General features: G+C 44.5%; 1 protein-coding gene across 1 annotated transcript in view; it reads left to right on the top strand.

Moving 5' to 3' along the window:
- FIS1 (fission, mitochondrial 1) overlaps positions 1-4416 on the top strand; it is a 52182-nt gene extending 47766 nt beyond the window's left edge. Inside the window, exon 5 of the mRNA XM_078670431.1 lies at positions 2298-4416. Coding sequence (XP_078526557.1) covers positions 2298-2392 — 95 coding nt within the window. The 3' untranslated portion in view covers positions 2393-4416. The remainder of the gene's footprint in view (positions 1-2297) is intronic.
- Positions 4417-14671: the final 10255 nt, after the last annotated feature.

The following is a 14671-nucleotide window of genomic DNA, read 5'->3' as shown; positions in this document are numbered from 1 at the left end:
AGTGTTCACTTGGTCTGCTCTAGTAGGCCTTCTCCCTTGGGTAGAAAACAGCAGTAACTGGGGCTGCAAGTCCTCTTACTTTCTCCCTCTTTTGCCTGATCTGCAGATTAATTAAAATGATGGGGTTGTGAAATTGCAGACATTTAGTTAAATAGATATTTTAGGGTAAAATGTGGTTTGCTGGTATCTCACGTGGCTTTTATCCGAATGCTTCACAGGTGTAGTTCTCATTGAAAAGAGAAGTTATAGCTTAATTGAAGCTTTCAACCGTTTGCGCTCTGTTTCAGCAGTGAATGATCAGGACTTATGCAGTCTGTTTGCGGTGATTTGTCACTTCTTTGTTTAAGAATCATGTAGGCCTTGGGAATTAAAGTTTTGCAGAGCTATAGTATTTCTAAGAATGTAGATCTTTGTGATTATGTTGGTTTCATTCCTATTTAAATGAACTATACTTGTAATCTCAAGAAGCAAAGTATCCAAGATCCTATTGACCGAAATGCTGTTATTGCTCCTACTCGTGTTGCCTAGTAGTTGTTAACGAGAGTAGGTCTTGTTAGAATGGTTAGTAGCATGGGCACATTGTGTCTCTTCAGTCCGCTGTAGGCAATCCTCGCCCGTGGTGTCCAGGCTTAATCAGAATTTTTCATTCTTGAGCAAATCAATTTGTCTCCATGTCCCTCAGACGCCTTGTCAACATATACAGAGTGCTAAATCAGTGAGTGGACTTTTCCATTTTACCGATAGATCAACTCTGCAAGGTCAAACTCAACTAAGTTTTCCGTACACATGCTGAGGTCGATTTTATGCTTATTAAAAGATTTGCAAAGCGTGAAGCTTTTCATGTGCAGCGCCAAGACACCTCCGGGTATACATGCGCTCTACAAATCCATATAACATAACATAACATGTGAGCAAATCTACCTGGGGGCTGGAAACGCACACATGGTGGTCTTCAGGGCTAAAATGCCTTGTGAGTTTGTGCACTTTTCACAAATTTACATTTTAAAGGTCAGAATTAACTCCTGACAGGGGCAGGCGGGACACTTCTTCCTGGGTGGGAAGATACTCCACTCCCATCTTCGAAAATGTTTGGGTGTAGGGGCACGAGTTGTCCATGGTGATACATTAATTGCCCTCCCCCCGCTCTACCCCCCCCCCCCACTCCACCTCCAGAGATTAGGGTTTTCACAAGTGATTGCACGTATTCAGCAGATATTCACTAGACATTGTACGTTTGTATATTTGCTTGTAAAAAAATGAAATGTCCAAAGCTTGCTAGGACTATGCTCAGAAACCAGCAACTGGTACAGGTTTTCAGACCTACTTTTGTACACCCTTGTGAATTCCTGAAAGTTACAAGTCTGCACCTGTGCAAGGCCATTGACCTGCTGGTTACTTTTGTAAACCCTTGTGAATTGCTGAAAGTTACAAGTCTGCACCTGTGCAAGGCCATTGACCTGCTGGTTACTTTTGTAACCTTCAGTATGACTTGTTTTTCCTTCAGGTTGCGCATACTTGTTTTATGATTCACCATTTTTTTTCCCTTAAATTGTCCAGGAAGCAATTTGTTGTCTACTTGTCAAGAAAAGAACATAAACATAAGGACTTGTTGTCCTTGACCCTTAACAATATGTACTGGATGGTAGGCCATAAGAATTCTCCCCCCCCCCCCCCCCCCATCCCATACACCCCCTGCCCCCACACACACCGGTGTCCTTGGGATGTGCATTCTGGTGAGGTCCTGCCTTTCATTCACCTGCACTGGTCTTTCCGTGCAGTAGCGTATGAACACACCGACTGGATAAACTATTTGAAAAATGTGTGCTTGGGATAAATATTGTGGGGCTGGAGTTGCAGTAGATCAGATATAGAGATTTCAAATGAGTAACCGTTTCTGTAAGGTGATATTTATACACAGAAGATATTTTAGTAGTCTATGATTTGATATGGACCTTTACATTCTTCGTGGTCTTGTTCCTTAAGATACGGAACATGTGCACCGCCCTCCTCTTCCACAGCAGATTGTACTTTTCTTATTAGTTAATGAAGGGATCTGTGGGAACCTTTTTTTGTGATGAAAACCTCTTAAAATCCCAACTTGTGTGTTGCATATATATTTGCTGCCTTTATCTTAAGCGGTGGGTGGTTTCCTGATCAGTTGCCTTGGTGTATTGTCACAATAAGTCGCATTTTAACCCTATGTTGCCTTAAGTGATGCCTGTTTCTATGTGTGGTACCTTATGTTTTCGTCACCTGTGACAATTTGTTGCTAATTGTCTGGATTCTTTTCTCTGCAGATGGTCTCGTTGGCATGGCGATTGTCGGGGGGATGGCCATAGGCGTGGCTGGCCTAGCGGGCCTGATTGGATTGGCCATTTCCAAGTCCAAATGAATCCTGCCTAGCACTGCTCTGCTGTGTCTGCCTAGTGCCCTGAACCCCTCGTGAGCTGCCTCCGGGCGCCCTGGAGGATGATGCTGAACTTGAAACTGAACTGCTTCATATCACTGCTGATTACTTTATAGCACTGCAACTAACTGGGCAAAAGCTGACTTTCCACCATACAAAATAACACCAGTCTAACCTTCCACCATATTAAGTGAGAACCGACAGTCTCTGGTGAAGCCTGTGCTCTGCGCTGTGGGGTGGGCCGAGTGGGGGAGGAGGCTCTGAGCCTTTGTCAGTGCTGATCAGCCCTGCTTCTGGCAGCTTGGATGGTTTGAATCTAGATGGTAAACAGTAGACACACCTTTTAATAGAGGGCACTCCAGGAACCGCTGCTCCACGCATTTGAAACCTCTCTATTGCTGTTTTACAGACTGTGATATGTCCTGTGTTGTCCTTGCGACTGGGCTCAGCTTCATTAGGCAGTTGCATAAAGATGACATAGTGGCCTTTTCCCTATCAAACTAGTTATTTATTATAGAGCATCTAAAATGAGAGAGAGAGGCACTAGTGCAACTTGCAAATTGCGTTTCAGTGTAGGTTAGCGCCGCATGTCATGCTCTATGTAATTCTTCAGTAGAATAGTTGTTGACTTAAGGGTTTGTTAAGTAGATTAATGTGGGGATGAACCTTTTAATATCACACTTTATGTAAACGGTCAGGCTTTTGATGGGCTTGGAACATGAAAATGCATTGTTAACGTTTAATAAAATTTGCCCTTTCAGTTACAGCAAGATGGAGAAAGTCCCTAAAAAAGTGCAAATTCACTCTGGGAAGCACTTTATCCATTCCATGCGCTCCAGATGGACGAGATGAGCTCTGGGCCAATAAATCCCTCTGCCCTGTTAAATACAAAAGGTTATAATTTGGAAAACTGTGTAGACTATTACTCTGTATTGTTTACTTTGCGATGCATTGGAGAAAAGAGATACAAAACTTTGTCATGTTGCAACAATTGTTAAATCAACAGCTCATGTGCATTTCTAAATCATTAGTCTGTTGAGGACCGAATCTGTCCTAAATTTCATGACATCCATGTAGCGCACATGAAAGTAAACAAGAGGATTTACATATTGAACTATCATCCTAAAAATGAGGTGTGAACTTGCTCCTCCTGCTTAAGCAACTCTTAAAGTGGTAGTGAAGTATCTGCAAGAGCCAGGTCTGCAGCGGTGTCCTCTTACTTTGTACAGTTCATCTCGGTTGTCCTGTTGAGGTTAATTTTCTAATCACGTTGGTATGCTTCTCCCTTGGTTGTCCCTGCTCGAGATGTTCACACGTTGCCTCGTGTCATGGATCAAGAACACTCTTGTTTAATTGTTCTGAACGCTTACTAAACCGATACTTTCACTCAGGGGTGGAAGAGTGATCCCCACAGCATAGCTCCATACAAGATGTCTACAGAACCAACTTCAATAAAACCCTAAATGCATTCTTTGTGACTGTTGACGCTGCTAGTCCACTCGAGTAATCTTTCTGCTCTCCTTATTTTGTTCACATTTTGTCTGTCATACACACAGGCTGCTGCTAGTAGGAGTTAATTGACATTGCTGTGTTTCAGACTATAAAAGCCAAAGTTCTGAATTCTTTTTTTTTTTCTTGAAATTTAATGAGCTTCGTCTTGCGTTAATTCTTTTGCACAGTACAGAAAGAGTTCACACCAAATGTCAAATTAATCTTAGCAAGCAAACTCCTTGATTAAATCAAAAGTAGCCTCCTTGTTAATCTTGCAAACACTGTTGCCACTACTCTGCAATTTGAAGGTGGTGTAATGCAGCGTGCACCACATTTTGTGCTTATCTCACCGTGGAGCCAATGATAATAACTGTAATAAAGGGAGTTCTTAGCACTCCATGTGTTACGTTTCTTGTCATTTTCTTTTAGCCGATTTAATTATTTTTCTTTCTTTTGTTTTAATTCTAAAACAAAAAGCTTTACAGTAAAAAATGTAAATAAAAGTTATATTATTTGAACATGTTTCTGTTTTCTTTTTGTGTCCTAGATAAGTGTTTTAGGAACCATAAGGGAAATGTAGTTTGTTAAATTGTGGTTATTTATAATAACATAATATAAAGCTAAACACTTAATGCATCTGCTTATTAAGCTGAACTTCTTTCACAAGGCAGACTTTACCTTACTCCAAATAGTGACTGCTGTTCTAAACTTGTAAAAAATATGTTTTGCAATCTCTTTGCAAGTACTTGCATCCGCCGGTGGGGCAAGATGGTGGCCGTTCACTCGGCTGAGTGAGCTGGGTTTACGCTCTCTCCTGGACAACTCTCCCGATTGCTGACTATTACGGCTCCTGGGACAGAAAGTATGCGAGATTCTACATCTGGATGCTATAATTGAAGACATTGATGGTCATGCTGTGGGGATTACCTCTGCTACGGAATCGATTTACTGGTAGGATTCTGTGTTTGTGGGTAGGCTCTTCTGCATGCTGCTCCGGCCACCGCCGTTTGTTTTACCTACCTGGATTGCCGTGCAGCATCGTGCCTCCGAAGGCGCTGGGGAGGAATTCAGTGGTGGCAGGGAATCGCGCGCATGTAGCCTGTGCAGCTGGTCCGTGGAAGTCGGCCGGCGCAGAGGGGGAGTCGCTGGTCTCTCTAGGAGGTATGTCAACTACCGGTGACGCAGATCGCAGCCAGACAGCGTCCGCGGCACCGGTAAAAGCTAGGCAGATCCTCCCTGCAGTGTTTAAATCGCAAACCAGAAAAGTAAAGACTCCTCAGCCGTAGGGCAAGAACAAACGTAGACAGCCGGCGCCTTTATCTTCGAAGTCCCCGGACGCCTCGGCTATGGAGAAGGTAGGAGCTGCTCTGGTTTCTGCGGGGCAAACTTTGTCCGGCATGGGTGTGATATCTGGAGAGGGAGCAGTTCCCCGGCCAGAGCTTGTGCCTGTGGAGGCGGGGATTGAGGGTAGAGAGAATAACATTAAAACCGCCCTTCCCGTGCCTAGCACTGGAGCCCAGCCAACTCGATTAACTGCATCCAATAGAACTCTGGGAGATGTAGTCCCAAATGTACCGAATTGTGAAAATGGGGTCTTGGAACAAAAGACAGACGGGCTGCCTCCCCAAAGCAGGGTTATTCCAGACGCATGGGGCCAAGAGGCCCGTCACAGTGCTCTGCCTAATCTTAATGGAAGTGCAAGAGACATAGAATGGGAGGTACATTTTATAACTTGTCTGAACACACTGATTCCTCGAAGTAGGAAGGCTCGAACAAGGATTGGACTGATGATGACAGTGAGTTCGGTGACTGGCGAACCAGCAAAGCGGCAAGGGCAGAAGCTTCGCCCCATGGTCTTCGCACAGTCTGTAAAGCTCTCGGAGAACAGGGGGCCCTCATTTCAAGCACAAATCCAGGCTCATTAGTTTGGGATTACTCCTTTTCTACACAATCTGGTTTGGTGGGCAATCCTATAGATTCGGGGGGGGGGGTAGTGGGGCTAATCCTTCCCAGCCACCCCCTGGAGAGATGACCCTCTCGATTATCTACCAGACAATTATGGCCCATCGTGAAGAGTCAAGTCAGGAAACTGCGCGAAGTCAGGGTGCATGTCGGAGGATGCAAAACTCAACAGAGTGGCCAAAACATACTCTGACATTGCGTCCAGAATTGTCGAGGCTGAGGAGAGGATCGCCACTCTGAAAGATGACCTGGCCACTCAGAAGGGCATTACTGATCTCATTAAAATGCAAAGGGAGGATATGCTCTGGAAGCTGACAGATCTTGAAAATAGGGCCAGGAGAAACAATCTCAGGATTTTGGGGTTTCCAGAAGGGAGTGAAGGTTTGGACATCAGGCAGTTCATTGTGGAACTTTTCACCGAAGCGTTTCCTGATGTTAAGCAGTGGGATTGGCGGCTTGAAGTCCAGCGTGCACATCGCTTCCCGTTTAAGCAAAGGCAGAGGTCTGCCCAGACTGATGACAAGCCTCGTGCAATATTAATTTGTCTGAATCATTATCTAGCCAGGGAAAAGATCTATGACCTAGCTAGACCAGACCGGAAGAGGGCGGGGAAAGATTGCGAGTTTTTTTTCAGACCAGATTTTTGTCCAGTAACTGTGGAACGGAGGTGGCAGCTCCGCCAGTTAATAGCACCTTTTCAGTCGAAAGGGGCTCAAGCATTTTTACTCTTTCCCTCTAAACTGAAAATTATTCATCAGCGCCAGACCAGATTCTTTGTTTCCGAAATTCAGGCGAAGGAGTTCTTGAATGCAATTTAGTTATTAATCTGTTTTTTCTAAATGCTCTCTTTTCCAGAAGTTCTCGGTTCTTAAAGGGTGGGTATGGGTCGATTATATGGGAATATTGTTGTTTTTTCTTTGGGACTCTTTTTTATTATTATTTTTTTTTAGGTTCCCATTAGGCTCATCCCCATGTAGCTGCTTATGATTGGGGGGAGGCACCCAGGGGAGAGCGGGGTGAACCAGCTTTTTTCCATCACAGGGACTTTGGTCTTGTTGCCCTATAAGGGAGGTGAGGGGGTAGGGGGGCTCCGGGGTGGGAGGGGGGGTAGTGGTCAAGGTGGGAGGAAGGTAGAGGGATGGTGGGGTTTCATTAAAAGCTTGAATTTGAGTCATGGTCGTGGTATCGTTTGTGTTTTCTTCAGGATCTGCACACTTTTAGTAAGTTGGAACAAAACGATTATTGCTATACAGTGGAGACTAGTTCTGTTTTCGCATTTAAATGGGGCAGGGTAAATTGTGTCTATGTTCATGGAACATATGTGGTCTCAATGATGGTAAAAAAAAGGGCCCTGTTCTCCAAAATTGTCCACGTCATGCAACTAGAAGTACTCTGTTTATAAGAGACACATAAGCCCTGGGATAAACGGGATTATTTAAAAATCCCCGGTTATGATCTAATAGGATGCTCCCGACAGACATCTATGATTAGAGGGGTGGCCATTCTGTTGAAATGGGGGGGGTTGGATTTTGTAGGAAAACTTGTCAGGATAGTGCAGGTAGATGGGTAATAGAGATCTATTGTTAACCACTAATTCGACTAACTATCTGAACAATATGTGGCTCAAATTTAGATGACCCGAAGTGGTAAATCATCTGAATTTAGAATTAGCGTAGTGGCCACATCCCATCTGTGTTTTTGGAGACATGAATATTAATCTGTCTGGGGACTTTAACTTAGTCGGGGCTCAAAAATATTTGGGTAGGAAACCCAGGGTCTTTAGGGCTCTACAAGCGTTAATTCAAGAACATTGCCTGACTGACCTTTGGTATCGGCATAATAAAGATCAAGATGGCTATACATACTATTCTGCCCCCCATAATAAAATGGTTCGTTTGGACTATTTTTTCATGTCTGCTCAGGTAGCAGAGGCGGCTTCCATCTCTGCCCCCCCAGAATTCTGTCTGACCACAATCCTCTGATCGTAGAATGTCCCTTTTCTCGTAGTGCCAGTGTCCCTAGGAACTGGACATTTGAAAGGAAATTATTAAAGGAGCAGGCCTATCAGGATCATATGAGGAAGTTGCTAATTGAGTTTTTAAATATTAATAGGGGCACTGCTTCCTATGGTATAGTTTGGGACACGCTTAAAACCGCAGTACGTGGGGAGACTAAGAGTTTGGCTGCCTTCCGGTGGAAAACTAGGCAGGAGCAAATTAGGGGGGGGGGGGCGTATTGAGACGCTTGGGGTGGCAGTGGTCTAATTAACACTCACAATCAAGGAGGATCTCGATATAGGTCAAAGTCGGCAATCTGTCGCCATAATTCAGTCTAAACTTCTGGAATTCTTCGGGCAGGACTTGGCCGCTAAGTATCGGCAGTATCGAATGATGATCTACGAATTCGGGGAAAAATCTGGCAGAATCTTAGCGAAACGACTTCAGCAGAAGAGCCTGGCTAACCGCATTATTAGAATTCAAGATCACCAGGGCCTCGTCCATGATACACAGGGGGGTGTCATGGCGGTTTTACAGGAGTTTTACACCATACTTTATACGGAGGAGAATTCTGGCTCTGATATTGAGCCTGAAGCCTGGGATTTTTTTCAGGACATTGACACCCTCCAAGTCACAACTCAGCGGAACGAAGATCTTTCTGCCCCTATAGAGTGGGAGGAGGTTGAGCTGGCAATTAAATCACTTGCTAATGGCAAGGCCGCTGGTCCTGATGCCATTCCGTTGGAATTTTACAGGGCGTTCTGTCCGGATATCCTGCAGGATATCGATATCCTATCAGTTTTCAGGGCAGCACAGGGGGGTGCTATACCGGACTAGTGGTGTCAAACCACGATTGTTCTGTTTAAGATGAAAGGCAAGCCAGAGTTAAACCCCTTCTCTTTTCGACCCATCTCCCTGATAAATACAGATAGTAAAATATATTCCAAAATTCTGTCTACCAGACTGGCGCTGGTAATTACCCCATTGGTCTCATTACGCCAGCATGGCTTTATCCCGGGCAGGGATACGGTTGATCATGTCCGGCGGGTCATTGCACTCTTGGATTAGTCTCAAGTGACTGGCTCCCCCTCGGAGCGATCCTCTTGGACGCCGAGAAGGCGTTCGACAGGGTCGCCTGGGGGGTTTTATGGGCAGTTCGCCGCGGGAAGGGCTTCAGTGCCAAGTTCATTCAGGCTATTCAATCGCTGTACATTTCCCCAGCAGCAACATTGCGCATCTCTGGTTTGGTATCAGCGTCCTTTAACATCAGTAGGGGCACCAGGCAGGGGTGTCCCTGCTCGCCCCTGCTCTTTGCTCTGTACATCGATCCCTTCCTTAGTAAGATCGAAGGTACATTGGATATCTTGTCTGTTAAGGTCAATGCTATAGAGCAGTGGTTCCCAAACTTTTGACTCCTGAGGACCCCCATTGAGTCACCACTGGAAGCCGGGGACCCCCAAGCAATTTGTATGAGTTAAATTTCAAACATTAAAACAGTAATTTGAAAAAAATACCCACGTGTGCACACAAAACAAATACTCAAAGTACTAAGGATTTTGTGGCCAGATGTACGACCAATTCATTTAGCGCCGCGCAATTGGCGACACATTGCGAGTGGCAAATTGCGAGTCACTAAATGAAATGGACAACAGTGTGTTTAACACTGTTTGGGATTCCCAATTGGGTTGCAAATTGCGAGGTTAATTAATATTAATGAGCCTCTCGCAATTTGCGAGCCCATTGGGAATGCCAGCCCTCCATGTGATGGTGGCCTGCTGGGCTCACAGTGCGAAACCTTGTAGGCACAAGGTGGATAACCTGAGCACTCCTATATGCCAATAAAGCAAAGTATTTCCAAAATGTAGTTGAATAGTTCAAAGTTTTATTCACTTTGTATCCAATCCTTTGGGTCAATATATAGTTACACTTTTATAATTTCAAATGATTGTCATTTCCAAAGGAATCAATTGTCATGATTTGATAATATCCAAGGTATTCAGAATTTCCAAAAATAACATCATGTACATGGTTGAAATCCCCAATGCATTTCGAGCAGCATGCTCTTCGTCAGGGGGTTCGGTTTGTACTGTAAGTGAATAGAGAAAGGATATGTCAGGAACCAGAAGTTTAAAGATGGAGAACTGAAGGATCTTAGAGTGAAAGTCATGCGAGTAAAATCAGTCTGAAACAGGTGGTAAATGCCGTGAATATAGGTGGAACAAGACCAAAATAATGTGTCAAACGTGCAAAGTAATCAGAATGTGTGAAAAAATGATGGTGAAAAGTGGGGGAGAGATGGAAAGAATATACGTGACTAGATGGTGCGAAGTCAATCTAACGTGGAACGGTGCGCCCGGAATCGAGAAAAAAGGAAATGTGTGGTCATGCGAGGGAGAGTCATAAACGCGTGCCAAATTATAAGGACCTGCGTGAAACGGTGTGGTTTTAACGGTTAATGGTCAAAGAAATAAAGTGACCCGAGATCCGGTCGCTTACCTAGAGTGTTAGAGATGTTATGGAATCGTGCTGGTGCCGAAACGCCATCCGGAGAACACGGAAGTCACAGTGCATTGTGCGCATGCGTCTATAAGCAGCAAGCGTGTGAAAATAGTAAACGGACTGATTCCGTGGAACCCAACGAAAGAAAGAATCTGGCTCTGCAGGCCACCATGTCTCGGACTGCTTTTAAATAAAGCAGTTTAAAAAAAAAAATGCAGCTTGTTTACCATGCATTTAAAAAAAAAGAAAAAAAAAATTAAATGTTTTTGTTTCATTTTCTAAGGGCAGCCAGAGGTCCCTGGGACCACTGCCTGACCTAAAAAAATAATTTTGCATGCATTTGCAAAGGGGAAGGGGTCCCTGAGGACCCCTTTCCTTTTGCGAATCCATTACCATCTACTTGAAGTAGGTGGTAAATGTGACTGTTTTGCGACCGCAAACCATTTGTACATGGTTTTGAGAGTCGCTATTTGGAAGGGAATGCCCATCCCAAATAGCAAGTTGCAAAACCTACTTAGAGAGTCGCAAACAAATTGCGACTCGCGGAATAGGCTATGTACATGGCCCAATAGGTGTTTGCATGCGCAAACGGGTTCGCGAACCCGTTTGCGCATATAAAACCAGATCGTACATCTGGCCCTTAGTATTTTATATTGAAATAATAGCCCCTCTGTCACATGTATTTCATTTGTTTTGTAGCATCTCTCATAACATTGTAGGATGTCAGAGCACTTTACATCACACACATGTAGAGACATTGAATCATACATGTAAATCAGTGTGTATATAAAATGTTTAAAGAGTGCTTGGTCTGGAAAAGCACAAACTCACGATTCAGAGCATAACACAGTGGATAGCATTGACTTTAACATTAAAACTGTATTTACACCCAAATATATCTTTTTAGCAGCATCAGGATAATGAATAACTGGGACAAAATATAAGTTACTAACTGGTACCATGCAGTTTGCAAGCAGCTCTTTGATGACAGTTTATAGGTCACTCTGCTAGATTACGATTATCACTTAAGAAGTGCACAGTAACAAAAGAATCTCTGGGACAAAAGCAGTAACCACAAACCTAGGCACATAAAATGCTGCTTTTTAAGATGCACGTTACATGTTCTTTGCAGTAGGCACATTAACCCTCAGTGCTACATTAGTTAAATCAAAGCTGCCACTGAACAAATCTCTCCTCCTCTCCAGCAGGTACATTAATCACTGGCATTCTCTTGATACTTTTATTGGTGCTGGAAAGCTGCTAATTATACAACAAATGTTTCTGTGTTTTTAAAACTGTTGCCTACGGACCCCCTGGGAATGTGTCACAGACCCCTGGGGGTCCGCGGACCACAGTTTGGGAAACACTGCTATAGAGTATAAGACACTGGCATACGCAGACAACATTGTAGTCCTAACCAGGGATGTCACCTCAGCCTTCTCTGCTTTAAAGACTCTAGCAGAACAGTTTGGCCAGTTGTCAGGTTATAGGCTCAATGTCACAAAAACGCAGGTTATTCAAACATCCGCTATGGGCCCCTCCCCAGCTCCTGTGGTCCCAGAAGCAACGTATCTAGGGGTCAAAATTACTGCTCCAGTCGGCAATATCCCAGATCTTAATATTCTTCCGGTTATCGAATCAGTCAATTCTAAGCTGGGAAGATTGGACAATTTACATCTCTCTTTATATGGCCGATGCAGTGTCCTTAAAATGCTGGTCCTCCCAAAGTTCTTGCATCTATTTAGGACTATCCCACTGGAGTTCTCACAACAAAGTTTGGCTAGGGCTGAAAGGATCTGTTACAGATTTCTTTGGGGATACTGCTGCCCACGTAGGGCTGACAAATGGATGTGTCTTTCTAGAGATCGTGGTGGTTGGTCAGTCCCGAATCTCTTACTATACTATTGGTCTGCCATGCTCCAACATTTTGGGCTGCTATTGCTGGGTGACAGTGCAGGGGTCCGGATCTCTAATAGACCCACTATGTATGAACTCGGGTTGGAGGAGGCTGCCATGGGGGTTTTGACTCGAATTCAGGAGCCGAGTAACTTTAAGAAGACAAAGTTCAAGGTTATTGGGGCTATGTTCTCAGTTTGGGGCAAAATTCATCATAAATGGTTAATCTCAAATATACATTTTTACACTCCCTTTTCGGCTGCTCGACTCCTGCCTATCTTTCAAGATCAGGTTATTTTTACGTGGCAGTTATTGGGGTTGGGAGACATTGGTGACATAGGTACTGACGGACAAATAGCCTCCTCCTTTCTAAAGGATAAGTTTCATCTTAATACTCATGACTTCTTTAAATATTTGCAGATTAGAAGCTTAATAGATACAAGGCAGCTTCAAACCTCCAACCTCTTTAATAAGTTTATTTTGCTGAACTAATTCAAAGAAGGGCTAGAATTGGGACATTGTATCAGCATCTGCTATCTGATCTTCCTGATGATCTTGCACTACAGAATGCCAACTGGGAGGGCAAATTAGGTAAGACCGGTGTGGACATATGCCCAGCTTTGGAGCTAGCAAGCTATGCCCTAGTGTCTGGGAGTCTACGCATTCAAAGTCATATGGCACTATTCGATCTAAACTACACACCGGCAAAAATTGCAAAATGGTGGGGTTGGAAGGGTAACTTTTGTGCTAGATTGTGGCTTCAAGCTGCTAACGATATACATATGTTCTATTCTTGCCCAAAGTTGGGGGTTTTCTTATCTGATGTTGAGTATAAATTCTACGCTCAATATTCCGCTTAATATCTCCCCAGAGGTGGTGATAATGGGGTGTGAGGGTACTGCCTCTCGAAAGGACGAGGCATGTTGCTGCTTTTTTGTACATAACAATGTCTCTAATCCGGCTATGTATCACGTCACAGTGGCTTAGTCCCGAAGCCCCCACCTTCTTTAATTGGAGATCCCGGATTCTCGCTCTTTATAATCTGGAGTCTTCAGTGGATCTGAGGAGGGGTAGAAGAAGGTCTGAGTTGGGCCGTAAGATCTGGGCTCCATTGGAGGAGTGGCTCAGGCTATGAAAAGAAAAGCCTTTTTCTCTTAGTTAGTTTAATCTATCTGTTTCTTTTCTTCTTGAGTTGAGCTGTATAATTAATTTGTAAATGCCTTGCCCTTTGTTTGTCTTCTCCACTGTATATGATTTGGAACGTACTGATTTGTGTATTTTTTTTTCCCTAATTTCTGTTTGGTGCCGCATCCTGTGTTGCGTATGCTTGCCACGACTTTCTTTCTATTCTTTTGTATTTTTGTCAAGCATCAAAATAAATTTAAAAAAGCAAGAATTTGCAACCATCTAACCCTAGGTTCCTCTCTTATATGTCCCTCACTCGGCCAAGAATTTCCTGCACCAGAAGGTAGGGGCCACAAAAAGCTTCAAAAGAAATAAACTGTCACAAAGAATATGGAGCCCTCCATGCCTGAGCGTCCCACCGCTCGCACATGGAGCCCTCCATGTCTGAGCGTCCCACCGCTCGCACATGGAGCCCTCCATGTCTGAGCGTCCCACCGCTCGCACATGGAGCCCTCCATGTCTGAGCGTCCCACCGCTCGCACATGGAGCCCTCCATGTCTGAGCGTCCCACCGCTCGCACATGGAGCCCTCCATGTCTGAGCGTCCCACCGCTCGCACATGGAGCCCTCCATGTCTGAGCGTCCCACCGCTCGCACATGGAGCCCTCCATGTCTGAGCGTCCCACCGCTCGCACATGGAGCCCTCCATGTCTGAGCGTCCCACCGCTCGCACATGGAGCCCTCCATGTCTGAGCGTCCCACCGCTCGCACATGGAGCCCTCCATGTCTGAGCGTCCCACCGCTCGCACATGGAGCCCTCCATGTCTGAGCGTCCCACCGCTCACACAAGCTCCTGTCCATAGATGTGCGTTGCCAACTACCACACCCAGAACAGCGATTACTCTCGCCGGTGGTTCCTTTTTCAGGCGTAGAATTAAATTATTTTGCTTACTCGTATTCCCTGGAATGGCGTGCCTTCTCTATCTTAATTTTGAGTTCATGTTCATGAAGTCTCTTAGTTTACTGAAATCAAAAAATCTTTTTAATGTTCTGGGTGGTTTCCCAAAGGTGATCCACTCTTTCGGGCAATGGTTTAGAGCTTTACATCAGCACATTTCAGTAGCGGTCTGGGGGCCTTTGTTTCCATATATATTGACATTTTTATTTAGTTTGCTTGCTTGAAAATGTCATTGGTTATAGGCAATAAAAGCTGACGAGGTGCTGTTCAATCGCCAAAAAATGCTGGCAGTGTATGTTCACAATGAGTGTTTATGTTGGTGTCACCTGCAGCTTAG

Source organism: Lissotriton helveticus, chromosome 12 (genome assembly GCF_964261635.1).
Source record: "Lissotriton helveticus chromosome 12, aLisHel1.1, whole genome shotgun sequence".
In the NCBI taxonomy this organism is placed as follows: domain Eukaryota; kingdom Metazoa; phylum Chordata; class Amphibia; order Caudata; family Salamandridae; genus Lissotriton; species Lissotriton helveticus.
Note: the sequence above shows the minus strand (reverse complement) of the source record. Positions and strands in the feature narration are given on the sequence as shown.